General features: G+C 43.0%; 2 protein-coding genes across 9 annotated transcripts in view; one reads left to right on the top strand and one right to left on the bottom strand.

Moving 5' to 3' along the window:
- The first annotated feature begins 462 nt into the window (after positions 1-462).
- LOC113145266 (myosin-7B-like) lies at positions 463-22,622 on the top strand. Its single transcript, XM_026331765.2, has 46 exons — positions 463-530; positions 2,213-2,312; positions 2,465-2,568; positions 2,972-3,115; positions 3,331-3,487; positions 3,995-4,022; positions 4,165-4,258; positions 4,398-4,490; positions 4,575-4,638; positions 4,813-4,911; positions 6,093-6,196; positions 6,281-6,419; positions 6,564-6,682; positions 6,801-6,950; positions 7,353-7,523; positions 7,659-7,838; positions 7,986-8,118; positions 8,220-8,296; positions 8,590-8,677; positions 8,969-9,086; positions 9,218-9,341; positions 9,423-9,559; positions 9,706-9,876; positions 10,016-10,100; positions 10,448-10,690; positions 10,779-10,955; positions 11,745-11,890; positions 12,017-12,107; positions 12,193-12,350; positions 12,937-13,168; positions 13,502-13,628; positions 14,998-15,116; positions 15,215-15,411; positions 15,566-15,749; positions 15,844-16,009; positions 16,260-16,384; positions 16,474-16,589; positions 16,721-16,907; positions 17,205-17,414; positions 17,712-17,837; positions 17,983-18,073; positions 18,189-18,268; positions 18,406-18,510; positions 18,599-18,694; positions 19,290-19,433; positions 19,517-22,622. Exons 2-46 carry the CDS (start codon positions 2,213-2,215, stop codon positions 19,526-19,528), a joined length of 5,811 nt encoding a protein of 1,936 aa, XP_026187550.1. The 5' UTR covers positions 463-530; the 3' UTR covers positions 19,529-22,622.
- The window catches only part of sulf2b (sulfatase 2b), a 52,685-nt gene continuing 50,681 nt past the window's right edge, over positions 22,594-24,597 (bottom strand). For all 8 annotated transcript variants that reach the window (XM_026331769.2, XM_026331768.2, XM_026331771.2 and 5 more), the window contains one exon: positions 22,594-24,362. In XM_026331769.2, coding sequence (XP_026187554.1) covers positions 24,332-24,362 — 31 coding nt within the window. In that variant the 3' untranslated portion in view covers positions 22,594-24,331. The remainder of the gene's footprint in view (positions 24,363-24,597) is intronic.

Here is a 24,597-nt window from a genome sequence, read left to right as displayed (position 1 = left end):
GTAACTATAGTGACATGTAGTGACCCAAAATGAACTATAGAACCGTACTTTAAACAAAGAGGGTGGCAAGACGGTAAGAAATAAATTCATACACAGCCTGGATGGATGGATGGATGGATCCATCATGTTAGAGAAAGACAGACAGAAACAATCAGATGGACAAAACCATAAGAAAAACATGAAGAGCAGTGAAACTTGGACAGTCACTTTCCATAGATAGTCCACAGACACAGTAGGTGAGGGACAGAGGTGAGAGGGGTGAGGAGGAGCAGATGTAAGTTTTAGTTTTGCCCCTGCTTCATTTTGGTATTCCATCCTGACCACATCAGGCCTTTTATGACCGTTGAGACTAGGCTGACCAACCGGCTGTGGCAGAGCAGGTCACATGGAGCAGTGGCCTTAACAGGGAGGTTATAAAGTGAGGTGATACTCTGTCGGCTCACTTCTGCTCTTCTACCCTTCCTCACAAACTACGCTGCACCAACAAAACTAAAGCCGCCAACAGCTGCAGACCAGACCAGCCTTGCACAGTGAGTACACAGCCCTGGGGATGCAGAGTTTCTATGTGGTTCAGAAAATTCTGTAAATTATAAATTTAAATCTCGCTAAAGACTTCATTACCCAGGAATCTCAGTAAGCTTTGCTAGGGAGAAAACTCCATCCAGAGATGTGAACTTTAGAGCAAAAAAACTGCATCACAGCTACTTTGATGATTCAAAAGTCATTCAGAGTCCAAAGCTACATATTACATACTAAAGTACTTTTAGTACTGGTATAATGTACTATTGTAGCATAACATACTAAAGTACATTGAGCATTCATGACTAAAAATAATTGGTTAAGTTAAAATTGTGAAGTGATTTAGTCAACCTTTTATGAAGGGTTCACCCAGAGAGAGTGGAAAACTGGAAAACTCATCTGCTTCATCAGTCAACACTGGAAAAAACAACTCCCACATCTGAGCTCATCAGATTTAATTTAATCCTAATTAGTGCTCAGAAGTATGTGAGAGCCAGTCACCTTCAACCTGTAAGAAAAGCTACAGAAAGACAAATACTGAAATCTCAATTAACCAAAACACGGATGTTTATTTATTTTTTTATTTTATTTATGTTTATTGTTCTGATGTAGGGTTAATTAAGAAGATGATTGACAAGCAGGTGGAAATGGCATTTTTGCATCTTTTTGTATTATTGTATGCAAATGGTCAATTGTCCTAATAACAAAAGTAAATAATGTGACTGACCCAAGAGACTAATATCCTGAATTCGCTCTAGGATTTTAGCAGACTAATGTCTTTGTTGTGGTGCTCTGTCAGACTACTGTGATTTGTTTCTCCACTCTATTAAATTATTATTTTTTGGATGTTTTGTCTGAACCTGAAAATGAAAGGTCTTTTTTCCCAAGTGAGTCATGAAGAGCAAGATCTGTGGTCTGACAATAGCTGAGAGACAACTGTTATATTTACAGTCAGGATTTGTCCTGGCAGCGTCTTTGTGGCTGCAGCAGAGTATCAGCTCAGGCATGGAAAGACAATAATACAGGGAGAGGCCTGAGCATTGCAGATGAATCCTCTTGAGCTGATGTGGCAGCTGTTAGCCCTCTATGAAATCCTGAGCAATGTGAAGTACTGTAGGCCAAGCACAGTGTAAAAACGGCTGCCATGCATCATAGTTTAGGTAAGGACGGTCTTTGGGTTTGATTTACACGGCTAAATAAAGATTTACAGTGTGGTAAAGGAGATAAAAGATTGTTGTGCGTGTGGAGAAAAAAATGTGGATTCATCCGCTGCTGAAAATAGTCCCCGGACATAGAGTTGAGAGCCACATACAGAAAGTACACTACTGTCAGCTGATAATCAGACTGATTCACTGTTCACAATTTAACATTTTCATGTTTTTTGTTGAGGTTATTTTAATCTAATCAGTCAGTAGTGACTGACACGTCCATCTCAGACATATTTTCAGTAGACAGAGGTTGTTTCAGACATTGACAGGAGGAATGAGTTTAACATTTGATAATTCAATAATAGGATGATTTTAATGTTATTTTCTTAACCGAACAAGGGAGAATGGACATTTCTTTAGATGAACAAAATAATCAACAGAGCAAATGATGATGAAAATAATCACTAAGGACATTAGGAAACTGACCTTGAATGCACAATGCTGTACAATACACTCTAATTGAACATCTGTCTCTATGTGTGCAGATGTCTCGGTTCCTGGATTTGGCAGAGTTTGGAGAAGCTGCTCGTTTCCTTCGCCTCACCAACCTGGAGCACCTGGCCGCAAAGGCTCAGGCCTTTGATGGTACAGTCATTCATTTATCAACAATCAGTGTCTATACAGCACATACTGCTGCAATCTGTATTAGTGTTGTTTAAATGAACATTAGGATTGTCTGCTATACCTGTATCTATTTATGTGTACACTAATATATAAAAAAGTTTGTTTGTCCTCAGGAACGAAGCGTGTTTGGATGCCTGATGAAGTTGAGGCGTACATTGAGGTGGAGGTCAGAGAGCTGAATGGAGACAAAACCACTGTTGAGACCAAGGACGGACGGGTGGGTTGGTTAGTTCATTTGTGGTTTAATTACTCAGACTGTTTGTGATATTATTTATTATTTAGCCAGTCAGTATTTTGGTTGCTACGTACAATAGGCAAATAGGTTTAATTTGGGTGTAACAACATATCTACCATCGCCGACTTGTCATGTAGACGCCAAAATCCTTATTTGCAGAAATTTATGCCTTTTATATACAGTTCTGACCATACTGGAATTTGGAGTAACAGTAAGTTTCCTCTGTATGACTTTCATCAAGAAGTCATTGGAGTTAAACAGAGCCACAGTGGAAGCGACACTGGGATAATAAGCTGAAATGAGCAAATATATTGAACAGTAGTCCATGTTTCATTTATACCACATGCATTATAAGGGGGAACCCTCCATGTTTTATGTGTCTCAGTTTCTGATAGTAAAAGAAGATGAGCTCCAGCCCATGAACCCCCCTAAGTTTGACATGCTAGAGGACATGGCCATGTTGACTCACCTCAATGAGGCTTCTGTCCTCTTCAATCTGAAGAGGAGGTACAGCATGTGGATGATCTATGTTAGTATCTAACACACACAGACTGAATTTATCATGTTTCTTTTCTGACTGTAAAAACAATGAAATCTTTGTGCAAAATAAGAATGGAAACCTTCCTTACAGATTCCAAACAGCTCTTTTTCACTCTGTTCACAAATGTTTATCCATTTTTTTGTCTTTCCCACCTTTTTCCTCCTTCCCTGTGTTTAACGTCTAATGCTGTGTCTCTGAGGCAGACCTACTCGGGTCTCTTCTGCGTGACAGTAAACCCGTACAAATGGCTGCCAGTCTACTCTGCTCGGGTGGTAACAGCCTATAAAGGGAGGCGACGTACAGAAACGCCGCCCCACATCTACGCCATCGCTGACAACGCCTACACTGACCTCCTGCAGAGTGAGTCACCTTTAACCTCTGAACTCTGACTTTAGCCCTGTAGGTCATTCTGACCTCAGTGGGTCAGATAAGCTGTAGATATAATTATACAGACTTTTGTTAGCTCTGGACCAACATGAGAGATGTAGAAATACTCTCTTCTAGATCTTTGCAAGAAAACAACAAAAAAAAGTCAAACTAGCCCTTTAAATAGTCACTTTTTTGTTCTTACAAAGCACTAATGGGATAAACTGCCCAAATCTAGGTGTGCAGGGACTGTAGACTCATAAAGACCTTAATTGTAACATCTGCCGAGGAAGCTTCTACAGGCTCTCAGTAGTTTTATAAATGAGAGATTTTAGTTTCTAAGTTTCTGGTTATTTTGTCCTTATGGGTGTAGACTGGAAAAATGGAAATTTGATCCATTCAAATAAGATCTACAACACATACGTACACAGAGTGAAGGCCTGAAGATTTTCTGAATTCACTGTTTGATCATGCTCATCATAACTTCATTTTCCACCACAGATCGCGAGAACCAGTCAATGCTCATCACGTGAGTCAGAACCTCAGCTGCTTTGACATTACAGGCTGTGCATTGTACATAATCAAAACTACTAATGCAAATATGAATCTAAATAGCAAGAAATGTCCTTCCCACTGAAAATCCTTCTGTGTGTGTTAATTCGCCCTGTCAGTGGAGAGTCCGGTGCTGGCAAAACAGTCAACACCAAGAGGGTGATACAGTACTTCGCCACCATCACTGCTCTGGGAGACAATGTGAAAAAAGGGGTAAGGACTCTCAGCATCTCATTTCTCTTCAGTCCAATCAGTTGATACAACTATAAGCTTCACTGTACTGTGGGAATATTGGGACTGTATTGAGCAGCTGAGTGCAGTCTGTGACCTGCCTGTCTGTCTGTGTATTCAGGGATCACTAGAGGATCAGATTATTGAAGCTAATCCAGCCATGGAGGCATTCGGCAATGCCAAAACTATCCGCAACGACAACTCCTCCCGCTTTGTGAGTTCAATAAAGGTGGTGCCAAGGAGAAAAGAATTTATATTATGGTACGTGTAGTAATGAGCACTGGTTTGTACATTATAGGGAAAGTTCATCAGAATTCACTTTGGACCAACAGGGAAGCTGGCGTCTGCCGACATCAACATCTGTGAGTTCATTACAATTTTTTTCATTTCTAGTTTTACTTGAAGAATATTTAAGATGATTTTTATGTCAAAGAAGCACACTTCAAGATACATGTAACGCTATTAACTGGTACTGAAAATAGATTTTTTTTTTTTTATTTTCGGAAAATTAATTATATTTTACTGATTTTTATCAGATCTCCTTGAAAAATCCAGAGTTGTGTTCCAGCAGCCAGGAGAGAGAAGCTACCACATCTACTACCAGATCCTGTCCAATTATAAACCAGAACTACAAGGTAACGTCTCCCACACCACACACACACACACACACACACACACACACACAAGGATGAAAAAACTGCAAGACCTGAGGCACAGACCACACAATCAGAGTTGACCTGGACTGGTCTGAGATGGTCTAGATATGGAGAAAAAAAACTCACAGATTGAAGCGGTCTTTTAAAGAATCTAGACCAAGAATCAGAAGCCAACTTCAGCGTTGTAAACTACACACCCAAACTACAATAAAAGCAAACTGAGGGAAATTCAAAATGCCCTCAAAACCTCAACAGACTGTCTCTGCTGACAGGATCTGTGTGGACAACAGCAACAACACTTCATTTTCATTTAGCAAACAAACAATGCCAACTATAACTGGCCAGCCACGAGCCATAAGTGGCTCTTACTACTCAGTAAGTTAGGTAGCTGAATAAACCCAGAAAGCCAGAGCAGGAGATTTAATCACAGAATCACAGAAACTGCAGGAAAAGGGATGGACTCACGTTTTTTTTTTTTTTTCTGGTGAGCTAAGGGTATCCCCTTGCCTTCCAGCCAAAGAGAACTGGGATATGGTCCCTATGACCCTAAATAGGAATAAGCAGGTATAGATAATGGATGGATGGAAAAAGGAGAATAAAAAAAATTATTGTACAATAAATATGAGGTTATTATTATAATGAATCAATGTTGTAGCAGAATTTTGAGGTTGTAGCTAGTTGTGTGAAACCATTTTAAAGTTTTGTATGTACGGCTGTTATTACCATAATGGGTTCATTTTCTCAATTCATTAAAAAAAAAAAGATCAGGTGTGTCCAGCCAATCAGACACTGGATTGGCAGGGATAGTTGGAAAACAAGCAGGGCAGGGGCTTTCGTGGACCAGGATTGGTTACCCATGACAAATGCTGTCACAATTACCCAGAGACCACTTTATATAAATGTCACAATGCTTATATTGTCCAGCTAACAATCCAAACCTCTAAATAATAAAATATGAATTCATATTTTATTATTTTTTGTATTTTTGTATTGTATATTGTATTGTATTTTTTGTATTGTATTATAGTTTGTATCGTAAACACATCAAAATATCTGCCAATTGACTGATTTATATAGTATACTATATATATATATATATAGAACAATAAAGAAATGCACTTTTATGCTGTTAAATCTTTGACTGCTGTCCCGTGTTACAGACATGCTGTTAGTGACCACCAACCCCTACGACTACCACTTCTGCTGTCAGGGTGTGACAACAGTGGATGGCGTCAATGATGGAGAGGAGCTGAAGCTCACTGATGTAAGAAACACACTTTCATCCCCAAAAACCACACTCACTCAAATAACCACACTCAAATAACCTGTGACATCTGTTTGGATGTAGCATGCCATGGACACACTGGGCTTCACTCCAGAGGAGAAGTACGGCTGCTATAAGATTGTCGGTGCCGTTATGCACTTTGGTAACATGAAGTTCAAGAAGAAACAGAGAGAGGAGCAGGCCGAGGCCGATGGCACCGAGAGTGAGGCACACTCATATACAACGTCACTTATTACCACATTTTTGCATTGCCTGCATGCATCTAAAAAACTGCTGAATGGATGGCATCAGTAAAACATATTAAGCCTATATTGTGTTCATGTCGATGTATATATTGTGTGTTGAGGTGTGGACAAAGCCGCCTACCTGATGGGCATCAGTGCTGCTGATCTTCTGAAAGGCCTGCTGAACCCCCGTGTCAAAGTTGGAAATGAGTTCATAGTTAAAGGGCAGACTGTAGAGCAGGTAACTTGTCAATCAAGATCCCCATTATATCTATGCCCATTTTTTTTTTTTTTTTGCTTCCATCAAACTGTCATTTAGTTCGACCATTTACCAGCCATTTGTGCGTTTGTGTGTGTAGGTTTACTTTGCAGCAGCAGCTCTGGCTAAAGCCACCTACGACCGCATGTTTAAGTGGTTGGTGAGTCGCATCAACTTATCCTTATACACTGCCCTGCCTCGGCAGCACTTCATCGGAGTCCTCGACATCGCCGGTTTCGAGATCTTTGAGGTAAACAAGACAGAAAGCCAGAGACATCTAGTAATGATCCAAAGCTTCCACTCTGTCCTAAACTCCACCATCTACTAAACCCACTACACTACATGTAAATCGGACTGGAAGTTTCCATCTGCTTCATGAATATGGAAGATTTCTCCAGAACTAAGTTGGTAGTTAGCTGTTGTGACCACCCCAGCAATGATTACCCTTGCCCAGCAGTTTTGTAAATATTGGTTAGCATTGAACTTATGTGACCATTCCAGGGATTAACATTATCTTGGGTTAGTTAGCTCTGAGTTTGTCTTGGTAAGCAATTGTGAGCCTGCAGGGAGGTGTGGTTGCTTGGATTTATGACCCCCTATTTCAGAAGTTTTGGCGACTACATAGATGTCGTTTGTTTCCCTCTTTCTACAGTTCAATAACTTTGAGCAGCTGTGTATCAATTTCACCAACGAGAAGCTGCAGCAGTATTTCAACCACCACATGTTCATCCTGGAACAGGAGGAATACAAGACAGAGGGGATAGAGTGGACCTTCATAGACTTCGGATTGGATTTACAGGCCTGCATAGACCTCATAGAGAAGGTGTTTTACTAATGGATGTATGGACAAATATCTGTTTGGACAAAGATTGACCACAGATCATGTTTAAGTATGGCCTTGCTCTCCAGGAAAAATGCATTAGAAATACAACAACTAAATCAATGTTTGTGTGTGCAGCCGATGGGTATTCTGTCCATCATGGAGGAGGAGTGTATGTTTCCTAAGGCCACGGACCACAGCTTTAAAACCAAACTTTACGACAACCATCTGGGGAAGTCGCCCAACTTCCAGCGGCCACGGCTTGACAAGAAGCGCAAATATGAGACGCACTTTGAGCTGGTTCACTATGCTGGAGTGGTGGGTATCAGCTCTTATTGCTTCTTTTCAAACAGTTGGAGCACCCACTGGCAATGGCTGATTTCTATTACAGTCTGTGTAAAGTTCAACCTGAAGCTGGTGTGTCCAAAATGATGTACAATGATCACTGTGTTTGCTGGTCTTTAGGTGCCCTACAACATCACGGGCTGGCTGGATAAGAACAGAGACCCTCTGAATGAGACGGTGGTGGCTCTGTTCCAGAAATCCTCCAACAAACTGATGGCTGGACTGTTTGAGAACTACATCAGCTCTGAGATGGGTAACGAGACAAAGTGTAAAAAAGACTCAAAGCTGGAGCACGTGGGAACTATAAGGATGGAATGTATTGACAGTGTGTCTGTGATGAACTGTGTGTTTCAGCCAGTGACCCAAAGGCTGAAACCAAACACAGGAAGAAGAAAGCAGCTTCTTTCCAGACAGTTTCACAGTTACACAAGGTGAGTCCATCTGTTGTTGTGCAGCCATCAGCTCATAAATCACAACCTGACAGTGACTGTAGATTTTCAACGAAGCCCAGTAACTGAATCATCCAGGAAACCAAAGTCTAGTTCACAGTTTGGTTTAACTTCACACTGCCATCGCTGTTCAGGGCAGGGCACAGGTTGATCTGGGGAGCAACAACCATGTCGGCTGTCTGTGATAAGCTGAGACATTTTGTGCTTGAGACATCATCACATTAAATCTTATAGAATGTCTTCATCCCTGGTTTGTTTTTGTATTTTACATGTAGGAGAATCTGAACAAACTGATGGCTAACCTCCGCAGCACTCAGCCTCACTTCGTCCGCTGCATCATCCCCAACGAGACCAAGAGTCCAGGTAAACCATGAAACATCAGTGTTTACTGAGTAACTGGATCTGGAGCTGCAGTGGTGCCTCTGAGAGGTAGTAGGCAGTTATCAAGTTGTCAGTTATTCATTGTAGCACAAATAATCAATTCATCCATTCATGGTTATATCAGTAACTTTAGTCACCTGGCATCCACAGAGTCACACCTCTAACTGATCATCAGATTGAGTTAATGGATTTGTTTATATCAACTAAAGATGTCTGTAGGTTGAATCTGAAAATATTCTTCATTCATTTGAAGATGTTTCGTGTGATTTCCAGGTGTGATGGATCCCTTCCTGGTCCTCCACCAGCTGAGGTGCAACGGAGTCCTTGAGGGAATCAGGATTTGCAGGAAGGGCTTCCCAAACCGCATCCTGTATGCTGAGTTCAAACAGCGGTGAGTTCTGAACCTAACACAAAACGCAGACTTGTGCTTTTTCAAGGTTCTGGTCTGGGTGAGATTCCAAATCCCTGATGTTCTGACCTTCTGCAGCTCTTCAGCTATTCACATGTGTTTATCTTTCTCAGCTATCGCATCTTAAATCCTTCTGCGATTCCAGAAGACTCGTTTGTGGACAGCAGGAAGGCTGTGGAGAAACTGCTGAGCTCCCTGGACATAGACCACACCCAGTACAAGTTTGGGCACACCAAGGTATGGTACACTGTGACAACACTACTATGCCGATTGAGTTACGTTCCAAAGGATGACGCGATGGTTGTCCTCTCCTCTCAGGTGTTCTTTAAAGCGGGTCTGTTGGGTCAGTTGGAGGACATGAGGGACGACCGCCTGTCTCAGATCCTCACCACAGTCCAGGCCATGTGCAGAGGGAAGCTGATGAGGGTGGAACGACAGAAGCGCACGATAGAGAGGTCAAAATTAGAATGACCTGATGAATGAATAACAGCTGCAATAAAAACAGCAACTGGAGGGATAACCTCCACTTTATTTGCTTAGTGGCACTGACCTGAATTGTGTTTTTTTTTTAAAAAAATAATCTCAAATTTTCTTCTAACAGGGATGCTGCACTAGTGATGCAGTTCAACATCAGAGCGTTCTTCTCTGTGAGGACTTGGCCGTGGATGATGCTGTTCTATAAGCTTCGTCCTCTGCTCAGGAGTGCCCAGGTCGAGAAAGAACTGGCTGCTCTGAAAGAAGATTTCGCCAAATTAAAAGAGGCCTTTGACAGGTCTATTCCACTGCTGCTCTGTGTTCATTTAAAATATGAACGAAGCTTTTAGATCACAGTTGAATGAAATGAACATGACTGACATGCAGACAAATTTGTCGTATTGTTTCATGCTTTGTTGTTGTTTTTTTGGGGTCAGGTCAGAGGTAAAGCGCCAGGACGCAGAGAAGCGACAGGTGGTTTTGGTTCAGGAGAAAAACGACCTGGCGCTGCAGCTCCAAGCTGTAAGTTGCTCTAAAAGTTAAAGGGACAATGCCACATTTTGGGAAAGCTTCAAAACCTTTTTCTGCATAAATATTTTAGAGATATTACTTACAAATACAAATCTCCACAGTAGCAAATGTAATTTTGTTTCCTTATTTCTTGTTCTGACATGCAGTGTTTGATGACTGGCTGAGTTTGACAGAATTTATTTTGTACAATTCCAAAAATGGTAGAAAATGTTGTGCCCTATATTTAGCAATGCTTGTATACTGAGAACTCAATCTTTCTCTTCTAAACCAACTTTCCTCCTATTGTATCATTGTGATCTAAAGAATGGGGTCATACAGTTTTTGTACTTACAAACCAGGAGCAGGACAACCTGACAGATGCTGAGGATCGCTGCAACCAGCTGATTCAGTCCAAGATCTCTCTGGAGTCAAAGCTGAAGGAGACGCAGGAGCGTCTGGAGGATGAGGAGGAGGTGAGCGCCTCACTGTCATCCAAGAAACGTCAACTTGAGGACGAGGTGGTGTCGCTGAAGAGAGACGTGGATGACCTGGAGATAACCCTAGCTAAAGTGGAGAAAGAAAGACATGGAGTGGAGAACAAGGTGTGTGAATAAACAACTGTAAGCCTCTGCTGGGCTCCTTTGCTGTTGAAGGACATAATTTTGGGTTTTTATTTCTCTTTGTGTCCAGGTGAAGAACTTGTCCCAGGAGATGTGTGTTCTGGACGAATCCATAGTGTCTCTGGGCAGAGAGAAAGCAGCCCTGCAGGAAGCTCACCAGCAGGTTCTGAATGACCTTCAGGCTCAGGAGGACAAGGTCAACATGCTGGCCAAGGCAAAGGCTCGACTCGAACAGCAAGTGGACAGTGTAAGGAAAGACGTCTGTTTGCCTTCTCTTTCTACTTCTTCTGACCGTCTGTTTCCCACAGACTCCAATAGGAGAAGCTGCTCTAAAATCCTCTAAAATATTCATAGAACACCTTAGAATCCCCTATGAAACATCTAAAGACCCCTAGAAACCCCTAAATGAACCATCGAGAGGACGTCCAGAACGTCATTAATGACCACTAGAACCTCCTAAGGTAAAATTACATAAACGACACAAGAACCTCCTCATTCCACGCAAGAACGAAGTAAACAACTCCTAGAAATGAACCCCAACCACATAAAGTACCCCATGATCCCCATGACGATTTGAGTGAATACAAGAACTAACTATATGATTCCTAAAATGTCCTAGAACCAGGACACTAAAAATTCCCCTAGAGCCTTTAGAATTTTCCCAAATCACTGGAAGAACTTTGTAAGATTGACAGAACCAGCTTTATAGTATTCAAATCGTATATATAAAAATAAAACCAGAATGTGTTCCACATGTCTCCAATACAGCTTCCGTGCTCTTTAGGATAGATTTGTAGAAACTCTCCTGGTTTCGACCACCATTCCTCAAAATGACATTTCCTTATTTAGTATATTAATGATCACAAGAACTGACCTCTCTCGTCAGTGATACCTTAGACATTGGAGCAGCAGCAGAAGACCACCTACAAGCTCAATTAGAACATCTCTAGGATCGATAAGCAGGCTGGCAGGTCAGGAAAGGTTGAGGTATTCCTTGGTGAGTTGGCTCTAACAGTCCACCACCCACCTCCTGCAGGTGGAAGGTTCTCTAGAGCAAGAGAAGAAGGTGCGGATGGAGCTGGAACGAACCAAACGGAAGCTGGAGGGGGATCTAAAACTGTCCATGGACTCTGTGAGGGACCTGGAAGGTCAGAAGGAAGACCTGGAGGACAGACTGAAAAAGTAGGAAATCATCTGGGGCTGTGGTTTTAAATTCTATTAAATAAGGAGGAACAAGCTAAGGTGTTTAATTAAGTATCATTTCTCCTGCTCTGTTTTGATTGTATTTCTCTCCACACGCCCCTAAAGAAAAGACTTTGAGTTGGGTCAGTTTCAGTCTAAAATGGAGGATGAGCAGAATTTGGTTGCTCATCTTCAGAAGAAGATCAAGGAGCTTCAGGTTAGTCAGAGTAGAACGTCTTTAGCTACCTGATCTCTGCAACTGCTGCTGCTGCCACAGAAGCATGTTGTGATTGTTCCCTCAGACTCGTATTGAGGAGCTGGAGGAGACACTGGAGGCGGAGCGGGTGTGGCGCTCCAAAGCTGAACGTCAGAGAAACGACATCGCCAGAGAGCTGGAGGACCTGGGAGAGAAACTGGAGGAGGCCGGAGGAGCCTCAGCTGCTCAGATCGCTCTCAACAGGTCATCATTACAGCCGCTCTTCTTCATACATCTGTTTTAACAAAAAAAACTGTTCACTCAGCTTTGAGCAGCTACGGAAGCAGGTATTGGTCTAAGGGGCTGGTGGAGACCAAACCAGGGCTTCTTGTCACCAGGTCCGCACAAACACCACAAACACCACTACAGTCAAATAATCATGTTGCTGTCTCTGCTGGTTACTACCACAACGACAGGTACAGTTTCATATGACGATCAAACATATGTTTCATTTTGATCCAAGTACCCGAAACAAGCAATGCTGCATTCTCTGACCTTTAAGACTTTCAGAAATGGTTTTGATTGAGTTACCATTGGTTAACAAGTTGGCCAAGAATTTATTGAAAGGGTGAGTTTGTGAAATTTACTTATATGGGAAACCACTAAGTGTGTTGGACCAGTGGGTCAACTTCTCTCTGATTGACTAAGGCCAGTTAAGGTCCTGTATGCTGATAATGAGATTCACCTCACATGCACAAGGTTCTGGGACTGAAGATTTCCTTTCTGCAAGAATCATTTCTGCAGTTACATGAGCTGTGCACCATGTGACCACTAACTTCATGTCCAACAGGAAGCGGGAGGCAGACTTCCTGAAGCTACGGCGGGAGCTGGAGGAGGCGGGGCTTCACCACGAGGCAACAGCCGCCACTCTGAGGAAGAAGCACTCAGACACGGTGGCGGAGCTCAGTGAGCAGATGGACACCCTGCAGAGAACCAAACAGAAACTGGAGAAGGAGAAGGCTGAGTTCAGGCTGGAGGCCGACGACCTGGCTGCTAATGTGGAGCAGCTGTCCAGGGCCAAGGTGAAAGTCAAACACCTATAAGTTGAGTTGGATGTGGAGGAACAGTGGAGCAGTGATGTCACACTGTCTTCTCCCAGCAGCAGGTTGTGGGTATGAACCCCAGTGAACCCTGGTCCTTTTTGTGTGGAATCTGCATGTTGTCCCTGTATCTATGTGGGTTTTCTCCTCCCACAGTCCAAACACATGCAGGTTAGGTTGGTTGGTGACTCTAAATTGCCCGTAGGTGCCCTTTTTCCAGGATAACTAAAGAGACTAAGTCACTGAATGTTGATTGCATCAGGTAGTGTTACTGTATGTGTTTGTGTGTGTGTGTGTGTGTGTGTGTGTGCACAGGGAGCTGTGGAGAAGATGTGCAGGGTTTATGAAGACCAGCTGAATGAGACCAGGAGCAGAGCAGACGAGCTGCAGAGACAATTGAACGAAGCCTCTGCTCAGAAAGCACGAGCACTCTCAGAGTCCGGTACCACCCCCCCACACACACACACGCACACAAACTTTACAATTTGTCAGGACTCAGGGAATTATTATAAAGTTTGGACCAAAAAAATGCACCCACTCTGGTACTTAGGTTCAACTCAAAACTTTATTTACTGGGTTAGGAGAAACAGAAACCAAAACATAGGACTAAGAGGGGAAAGGTCTAGGCAGGGAAACTCAAGGACAAGAAACATGAACAGGACGCAAGGAAACAAGGTCTACGTAAAAACATGAACAAGGACACGAGAGCACAAGGCCGGAGGAATCTGGGTCACACACACCTGGGGAGACGCACCAGATCACACAGACACTTGAACAAGAAAACGAGGAGTCAGGGCATGAAGGTCTGGGCCACACACACCTTGGGAGACGCACCAGACCACACAGACACTTAAACATGAGAACGAGGAGTTGGGGCATGAAGGTCTGGGTCACACACACACCTTGGGAGACGCACCAGACCACACAGACACTTAAACATGAGAACGAGGAGTTGGGGCATGAAGGTCTGGGTCACACACACACCTTGGGAGACGCACCAGACCACAAGAGAACAAAACACGACTAGGGAGTTATAACATGAGGTAGTCTGGGTCACACACCACTGGGGAGACGCACCAGACTACAAGGAAACATGAACGAGGGGACAGGGAGTCAGGGCATGAGGTAGACTGGGTCACACACACGTACAAAGAGGGAGACGCACCAGCCTACACAGAGAACAGAAACATAGACAAGGACAACAGGGCAAGAGAACACAGAACAAGAGACAAGACAGTGACACAAGAACAGGAAACATGGGGGAGAGGACAGGGAACAAAATAAAGAAGGCAGAATACTTAACTTAAAGCTGAGGGTACCAAAGTAACCCGGAATCCAAAACTCCAAAAGAAAACAAGTGAATCAAATAGGGTCAATAGATACCTTGACAGGGACTCTAGACAAAGCGTAACAGAACAGACAACCCGGCAACTAAACAAAGAGCAACCAGGGTATAAAAGGACCGGGCAAAAAAACAAGAAACAGGTGAAAACAATCAACCAAATTAGATTAACATAAAGGAAACAGAAATAATCAAAAACCAGTTCCTGTCAGGATCCTTCAAAATAAAATAACAGGAAGTCCAGAGAAACGGATCCTGACACAATTCATGTAAACTTTGTTGATAAATAGTATTAACTGACAGGAAAAAGTCCAGAACCTTGAGTAACACCTCCTAGCCTTCATTAGAATGTGGAGTATGGCCACAACATCACAAGTTTAATAGGGACATATTATTATATTATGAGAAAAAATACAGGAGGCTCAGCTTACCCTCTGGGATCCTCACTTCATCTGTGTCATTCTTCTAGCTGAGTACAGCCGCCGTTTGGAGGAACGAGACACCATGATTGGTCAGCTGCAGCGTACCAAGGCAGGAGTTTTCCAGAACGCTGAGGACCTAAAAAAGCAGCTGGAGGAGGAGAGCAAAGTAACAGTGACCCCACCTGTCAATGCACCACTCCCTGAATGGAGAGCATCACATATAGGGAATAAAGAGACTGGTTGTCTATGTGTCTGTTGTTTCAGGCTCGTGTGGCACTGGCTCACGCCGTGCAGGCGTCCCGTCACGACTGCAGTCTGCTTAGGGTACAGCTGGAGGAGGAGCAGGAGGCCAAGGCTGAACTGCAGAGGGCATTGTCAAAAGCCAACACCCAGGTGGTCGAGTGGAGAGCAAAGTATGAAACAGACGCTGTGATGAGAATAGAAGAGCTGGAGGAGGCCAAGTAAGAAAATAATGCTGTCAGCAATAGTACTGCAGTCATACTGAAGCTCTTTACACACTAGGATCCAAAATGCCAAAAATGACACACAAACCTGGAACTTCTTGTTAAAAATGCCAATGTAAAAATTTTCAACCTCTCTCGTGTCTGTTTGTAGGAAGAAGTTAGTGGTTAAACTGCAGACAACCGAAGAAGCTGCAGAGGTGTCTCAGTCCAAATGTTCCTCACTGGAGAAAACTAAACAGCGTCTGGAGACAGAGATCGAAGACCTGGTAGTTGAACTGGAGAGATCCAACGCTGCTGTTCTGGCTCTGGACAAGAGGCAACGCAACTTCGACAAGGTCAGTGAACAACACCAGCTAAGACCCTTCATAGTCCTGAGGAACAGTGCTGGTTTGTGAACATCTCTGAATTCCTTCTCCATGTGTGACGCAGTTATTAAGTGACTGGAAGCTGAAGTTTGAGGAGAGTCAGATGGAGCTGGAGGCGTCGCAGAAAGAGTCTCGCAGTCTGAGCACTGAGCTCTTTAAACTGAAGAACTGCTACGAAGAAGCTCTGAATCATCTGGAGACAATTAAACGAGAAAACGGGAACCTGCAAGGTGCGTGCAGTTTGATGCAGTTTAAATTAAATTAATCAAGAATTTTGCTAATTTGCTGCAGACATTAGTGTGCCTGTCTAACTGGATGAATCGCTACAGTAGTAAACTAGCTGTAGTTGCAGGTTCAGTACAGACTGACTGGTCCTATATCACAGTTGGGGCTAACATTAGCAGTTCTGTCCTGCATTGTACTGGATTTGGGAAAGTCTGTATTTGGGTTGAAGAATAAAGTGGCTGTGTTTGACCCTAGACGAGATCTTGGACCTGACAGATCAGATCGGTCAGGGAGGGAAAACCATCTATGAGCTGGAGAGAATGAAGAAGATCCTCGATGTGGAGAAGAGTGATATCAGAGCAGCGCTGGAGGAAGCAGAGGTAACTGATTTATCTCTAGTAGATATCTATTTAGTCTCTACCAAAAAAAAAAAAACTATTTATAAGCTGAGTCAACACTCTGTCACCAGGGCACTCTGGAGCACGAGGAGAGTAAGACGTTGAGATTTCAGATGGAACTGCAGCAGATAAGGACTGAGATAGACCGCAAGATTGCAGAAAAGGAAGAAGAGATCGATAACCTCAGGTACCGAATATATGAAATATTAGAGTAAGGAGTGAAAAACATTCAATCTATAGTAGCTGAAGGATGCCAACCAATCACAGGCACATGCATAACGCATGTATTCAAGTAGTAAGACCAGTGTTGTGCACTAGGCGGAACCACCAGCGCTCCCTGGAGACCATGCAGACCAATTTAGAGGCAGAGGTTCGTAGTCGCAGTGAGGCAGTTCGTCTGAAGAAGAAGATGGAGTGTGACCTAAACGAGATGGAGATTCAGCTGGGACACGCCAACAAACAGGCAGCCGAGAGCCAGAGGATCATCAGACACCTGCAGACACAGGTAAGCCCGTCAGCCCCAAACCAAAGTGTCGGTCAACAGGTCATGATAATTTCGGGACCTAAAGTTTATAAAATACCTTTGATTTCATCCCAAAGCCAATGATGGAGGAATAGCATAATGGATCAACTTCTCACAGATACTTGATAAAGAAATTGATAGATTTCATGACTTTGTTCCTTGTATTCGGTGCGCACAGGTGTGTGTCCCAGCCTCCACAACAACAAATCATAAAGGTGTGCGAGGTTCAGATGTTGTTAGTTGTGCAGTGTTGAAAACAGATCCCACTCTGTGTCTCAGGTTAAAGAGCTGCAGGTGGAGCTGGATGATAAACTGCAGTTGACCAATCAGCTTAAAGAACAGGTCGTGTTGCTGGAGCGCCGCTGTTCTCTGATGACGGCTGAGGAGGAGGAGCTGCGTGGGATCCTGGAACAGACCGACCGCACCCGCAAAATGGCCGAACACGAGCTGGTGGAGGTCATGGAGAGAGTGAACCTGCTCACAACACAGGTACAGTGATCAGACAGGAGGACGAAAAGTCACTTCCAAAAAAAATGTTTTCACCCTCTAACCTCTATCAGCATCACAATCACACGCTGAGTGATTCATTGATTTATTGACAGACAGATCAGGTTATTAACATACTGGTGGTTGATCAGTTGATCGAGTGATTGATAGACTCAATAACTACCTATCTGAATAATCCACTGATTTACCTATTTGCATTTGGAAGGGTTGATGGAGTGATGAATGAATAAACTGATTGTTTTTGATCGATTTAATACCTGACTGATTTCCTGTCTGTAGAATGCAGGTCTCATGAACCAGAAGAAGAAGCTGGAGGCCGATCTGTCTCTGCTGACAGGAGAAGTGGACGAGGCGATTCAGGAGAGCCGCAGTGCTGAGGAGAAAGCCAAGAAGGCGATCACAGACGTGAGTCCTGACCTCTGAGCCTGTCCAGATCAAAACTAACCCTGAGCTCCAGTTGCTGTTGTATCACTGTATGACTCCATCTCTGTTCAGACCACTAAGCTGCTGTAATGTTCACTGAAACCTGCGGATGTGTGTGTTTGTCCAGGCGGCTCTGATGGCGGAGGAGCTGAAGAAGGAGCAGGACAGCAGCAGCATGTTGGAACGAATCAAGAAGAACATGGAGTCTACGGTGAAAGGTACGAACACAATACAAGCTGATGCCCCCATTAAACACATGCTGATGAAAGAGTTCACCTGCTCATCCTGGAGGTTTGCGGGTTGATGTTAACAGTGTCGGTGTGTCTCTGACAGACCTGCAGGTCAAACTGGATGAGACGGAGCAGATGGCGCTGAAGGGAGGAAAGAAACAGCTGCACAAACTGGAGACAAGAGTGAGTGAAAAGTCCTCCACAGTGTCCCTGTTTTTCTGTTTCTCGATGTGCTTTAGTCAAGATTGTCTTAGGGGTAAAATGGGCCTATTAGTGCTTTTCCATAAACCCGAGTTGATACGACAGGTGTGTGTGTGCAGGTGAGGGAACTGCAGATGGAGCTGGTAGAGGAACAGAAGAAGAGCGAGGATTATCAGAAAGGGCTCCGACGCTACGAGAAAAGAGTCAAGGAACTGACGCACCAGGTTTGCTCAGTTCAAATCATCCAGCTACTGCTTCTTTTCCGTGTTGTGGTTCCACTGGTTTTGTATTGTGTACTCTCTCTTCCTGCAGTCAGAAGAGGACAGGAAGACTCTGCTAAGGATGCAAGAGCTGATCGATAAGCTTCAGGCCAAAGTAAAGAGCTACAAGAGACAAGCTGAGAATGCGGTGAGACGGTTATATAATCACATTAAAGGTGCATGAACTACAATTTTCCACCCAGTGTGGTACCTGCAGGTAACCAGGGCCAGGTCGTGGTGTCTCTCAGCTATACTACCCCCCTCCATCACTCTGCTACCTACAACCCTTCTGTTATTCCAGCTTCTCTACCCTGTGTTGGAAAAGTCCGCTCCGTAAATGAGCCCCGCCTCCCACCTAGCAAAGGTTAGAAGAAACGTTTTTCCAAAGGCCAGTAGTCATTTCCAACAGCCAGCCATGGAGGAGCTCTCTGCAGCTAAAAGTGGCCAAGAGGTGGCGTTCTTTAGCACAGAGAGAGGGGGACAAAGAAAGAGCAAAAACCAGGGTTAACATGGTTTTGGCTTTTTCACATGGAGAGTGTTCAAAGCAGCCAAAGGACTCACATTGGATTCACGTGACCTTCTTCCTTCTGGATGTGTCGGCATCTAAAGCTAACCTGTTGGTTTTGGTAGCATTTGCCACCTAGCCTGGTCATGATAGGACCTTTGGATTGAATGAATCTGACTTGGTCACAGTTTGAATTTGTTGTTGAAATGCAGCTGTTGTTTCTCTGTTGGGCCATCAGGAGGAGCAGGTGAGCTGTAGTACGGTGCGTTTCAGAAAAATCCAACATGAGCTGGATGACGCAGAGGAGAGAGCAGATATTGCTGAGACAACTGTTAACAAGATGCGGATTCGAACCCGTGAACAGATGAGCAAGGTCACCATGGTGAGTCACACAGGATTTCTGTTTTATATTTATCCACAAATAGTAAACATTTAATCTAATCGGCTGTTTATGTTTTCCTGCAGATCACTGAATGAAGGTTTGTTGCCTCTTTAAACACCAATGTGTGTTTCTGATGTTTGTGTGACCTTTCTGATGTTTGGCTGCTGTGTGCTTTTATTCGATGTGTTTGTGCTGTATAGTCCAGGATCAGGGGACGATACATGAATCTGCATTGTCTGTACGTTGTGAACTAATTTGTACAGGAAGTGTCAAGGGCAAGTATGTGGGAGAGCTGGAGTCTTATAGGTTTGTTGCACTGAGCGGCCTAAGCAACCACAGTAAATGTGTCACAAACATGTCGGTCTCCACGTGCACCCTTTAAAGCAAGGGTGTCAAACAGTCCTCAAGGGCCACCATCCTGCTTATTTTCCAATGCTCCCTGCCCTAAGCAGCTTCTGATTGGCTGAACCCATGTGACCTGGGCAATCAGCAGTGGAGAGTTAGAAAACAAGCAGGACAGTGGCCCCTGAGGACTAGAGTTTGACACCTGTGTCTTAAAGTCAAATTTTGCCACAGCACAGGTTTTAACACTTTTACAGACACAATTAGCAGCAAGCTGGTGAAGAAAGTAAAACATCTAGAGCAGGGGTCACCAACCCCGGTCCTAGGGGGCACCTTTTCTGCTGGTTTTCCAACTATCCCTGCCCTACCCACTACTGATTACCTGGATTAGGTGTGTTCAGCCAATCAGAAACTGGAACGGCAGGGATAGTCAGAAAACCAGCAGGACAGGTGCCCTCGAAGACCTCTAGGATCAGGTGACCCCTGATCTAGAGGCTAAAGTGATAGATATTTCTTATCAGAAGTTGGTGGATATGCGGAAATTGGACTTAGGTTCAGGTTCACAATCAGGGGGACACAAACAATACTCAAGTGTCATGCTGCTCTATGTCTCTCTAATGTTGAAATAAGCAGCTGATTGCTAAAAGTTTGGACATCAATACATCAAGACAGTTTCCTTTTCTGCTCCCTCCTTGTTCAAATCATGTTCACCTTCAGTTTATATTCAGACTAATTTTGAGCTGAATATTGATCTGTGGATTTTACTGTAGTATCATTTTGATTGAAATTTTCAGTGTAGTAAAAAAAAAAAAACCTAAAATACTGAAGTCAATTGTTTCTTTAGTGCCATCGTCTACAGCACAAAACACCTCAGCTTGTGACACAAACTTAAAGGGTACGTGTATTTCCAATTTAGCTGGGATGCAGAGATTTAACATCTCCCTGAAGTTGTACAAAAAGGCAACATCAGCACTCATCCACAACATTAACACATTCACAGTGTTTTAAATCACGTTTGTTCACTACAATACTTTTTTTTTTTTATGGTTACTGCCTCAGATCATTGGTGAATAGAGATCTGTCCTAATTAGCTAGTGGCTAACAGTTAATAATACTGGTCGCAGGATCTAGCGAGACGTAATGTCTATTTAAAATATTAGTCTGTACCTTAAACCAATATGGTAAAAGCTCAAGTGTTGAACAATAACAATAACAGATTTACAGGAAAAAGCTGAATTTCGGCATTCAACACTTTATTCACAAGCTAAACCAATCACTGTATCCACATGTCAGTGGGTGACTGTACAGGTGTGTTAGATCAGTATCACATGTCACGTCGCACCATGAACCCTCCACTGGTCCATTCGTCCCTCAATCAAAGTGCTCAGCAGTTCAGTCCTTCAGTGTGTGTGCATTTGTGTGTGTGTGTGTGTCTGAGTCCGTCCAGTCTCAGCTGGTCCACAACGGTCCGATTTTTGAAAACACTCCTAAACATTTACAAATACATTCAAACACAACCAAGAGGGTTTTCCTAAATAGTTGTTAGACAGCAAATAGCACCGCAGGGCAAATACACTTGGGGTTAAAAACTATAAACAGCAGATGATTGTTCGTCTGAAGAAATGACCCTCAAACACTTTTACAGTGTTAGAAAAAAACAAGTATTTGCGTTGCAGGTTTTAAAATGTGGTGTGTTTTTCCTGGTTTAGCTTATTGGTTCCTGCCGTAGACCTCCATTTTTTTTTATCCACAGTCACACGGTTCTCACCACTTTTCAGACACAGATCAATAAGCTAAACCAGATTCCCACACTCAACTGAGTAAATCACATTCATTGTCTCTGGATGGGATTTGTGGAAATTTAAAAAAGAAAATAGAAAATCATTGATCATATTCTTTAACCAAAGTCTAACAACAGGCGTGTCAAGTCAGAAAACCTTCATCTGAATGACTTTTTACACTATTGGGAAATGTCAGACCAGAAAATGCTCCCACACAATTCAGAACAGAAGCCGTACAAAAACCAACAAAACATGGTCAGAACAAAGTACACACACAGTAAGAAACTAACCACTGCCTGTGTAGATGTGATGAGGAACAGGAGGTGTCAGGGGGACAACCAAACATATTGGTTTCGTCCCTTTTTGTTTCATAATTTCTGCCCAGCAATGACTTAATTCCCTCAGAAGACTACTGTCTTTAAATCCTACATAATGCTCTCCTTAATTCACTATGAACCCCTTTGGTTTTGATATACTTCAGGTTTACATGTTGTTATTTTCAAGTCTAGGGAGGAAAAAGGTGAAAGGAAGTCATGTGTAAACACAGTGAAAGTGTGTTTAGCAGTGTAGGAGTATCTATGGGACAGTAACACCAACAGGTAGTAGTTCTTTTTCTTTCTTTTTTCTTTTTTTTTTAAAACGTCCTGCTCAGAGTCAGCCTAAATATTGTACCACCAAATTCAACATTGAATCCAATACAACAGGGTTGTGTTTTTCTACAGCTGTAGTTGACATTTTTATATGTTACATCTTCTAATTTTCAACTCTGGACATTTCTCAGCTTTTGATTTGGGTGAAGATTAAAATGGATGACAGGGCTGAACTCATAGAAAATAACAAAAACAGCTGAGAGGAGGAAACAGCTGAGAAGAAGGTGATTGGTCAGTTATGGCTGATGGCTAACACAATTTTAAAAAATGTTTAAAGAATGTGATGATAGAAGTTCTGAACCTGATGGTTTTGTTCTGGGTGATAATTTTATGTGAAAACATTTCTTTTTTTAATGGCTGAGATTACATCATGTAGTCCTCTTTTCATTGGCTCACATTAAATGACTTCAAACTTCCATGTTCGTGCATCTTTTGTTTTTTTTTTTTTCATGTTTGTTCTCTTGGATTTTTACTCCCAAATGTTCTTGTCGTTCTCTTAAGGGCTACCGTATTGCATTATGGCTGTAGTCAGTCAACAGGTTAGTACAACTGCAGCTCAGTTGTAAGTCAGTCACCGCGGTAACAATGCTCAAGTTAGTGGAAGAAAAAAAAAAAGACATCACATTTACATCAGCAGTGATGTCACAGTGTTTGCTTTTGCCTCAGTCTGAGTTTAGTAACAACAAAAATGTGGAACTGGTCCTTTACTTTCAACACATGTTTACTTGAACATGGAAAAGAGATATGGCTGCTGGGAGGTCACCTGAGGAGGAGGACAGAGAAGAGAGGAGACAGTTTGGAGTTTTTGTTCTATATTTGGTCTTTTCCTCCCCATTTACAGATGCATGTCTTGGATATGGATATAAAAATAAACCTAAGAAACATTTTTCAGCTTTGTAGAAAAAATAATGAAACAAACAGAGACAAAAAAACTGGTCTGGTTCTCTGCAAATGTTTGTCCTAAGGGAACACAGCTGATTCATCAATGGATCTGTGAAATGCTGGTACATGATGCATCTCATCAGTTACAGATAAACAAGAATCCCGACTGCAAAGGAGCATAACTCCAAAACTTCGGTTTAAATAAATTAATACACTATTCTGTTAGATTTCACCAGAGACAAAAATACAGTGATGGGCGATGACATCATCCTGTTGTCTACAGTTGTTTTCAATCTTGGACCTTTTTGCCCTCAGTAAAGCCTGTCAGGCTGATGGACAGAGCCGTGCTCAAAAGATACTCTCATACTGTCACTTGTAACATCGGCTGATTAACAGACGGAAAGCAGATTGTTAATAATACATCTCTGCTGACAGGACAAGGCCAGACATGCAGAGATAAAGGTGGTAGTCGCAGTGAACTGAACCCATGAACTTACGCATCGCTGACGTCTGAATGATTAAAACATTTTTAATGTGTGTATGATGGTCTGACTCCTTGTCATTAAGAGCTTTGCCAAAATTGTTACTTGATGTTTTTCATAATCTTTCTCTAGAATTCACAGCTTCATTCAAAAACAAGCGCAGTTTTTACACAGCGAAAAACAATAATAAAATGTTAGTGGAGAAAATCAGACATTGTATTTATACTGCACATCCTAAAAATATGAAGTTGTAGCTTTGTTGTAGGAAGTCTAAGGAAGTCAGATAACAAGTCGGTTCTGACTGTAATTTACAGCATCATTACATTTTTGGCATCACTCAGATTCAGTTGTGGGCCAGACAACAAGCCTGGAAGGCTGAACTTAGGGCAAAATTATCCACAAATGTGTTTCTGTTGTGGATTCAATGAGGTCACAACAATCAGTTTCCCTGTCTACCTCTGTGTCCTCCTCCTCCTCCTCATCACCTTCATCCTTCTCCTCACTTCTCCTCTGAGGAGGAGAACTCAGGAGGAGGAGTAGCTGATGATGAGGCGTGTTGAGTGTTGTGTCCCAGCATCTCCCTGAGCAGCAGGGTAGGCGGGCTTAGAGATGTCGCAGAGATGGCAGAAGCTGACTGGCTGACCAGCAAGATGGGGGCGTGGTTGCCAATTGATGCCGCCATGTTGACGACCACGTCCCATTCCTTCAGACTGCTGTGGGGGAGGGGGGGGTCAGGTGCCCACTCCAAACAATCAGGAGTCTTAGCCCTTCCAGCCATCCCAGATCGGACCCCTGACACACAAACACACAATGAAAGAATAAAACTTTATTTGCATCAGTGTAAATTCCCAACAAAAACTAAACTAAAACTACAAAAACAATCTTTGAAAATGAGAACTATGACGAAACAGACAACAGAAGAATGGACATGAAGTACCAACTGTCTTAACACAAAGTCTTATGTTCTCATGTTCTCCTGCTCTCATACTGGACCCAGTCACCAGGGTCTCAGTCTGAATGGGACTGA

This window comes from Mastacembelus armatus, chromosome 7 (assembly GCF_900324485.2).
Source record: "Mastacembelus armatus chromosome 7, fMasArm1.2, whole genome shotgun sequence".
Classification (NCBI taxonomy): Eukaryota; Metazoa; Chordata; class Actinopteri; order Synbranchiformes; family Mastacembelidae; genus Mastacembelus; species Mastacembelus armatus.
The sequence above is the reverse complement of the archived record's forward strand: the minus strand, read 5'-3'. Positions and strand labels throughout refer to the sequence as shown.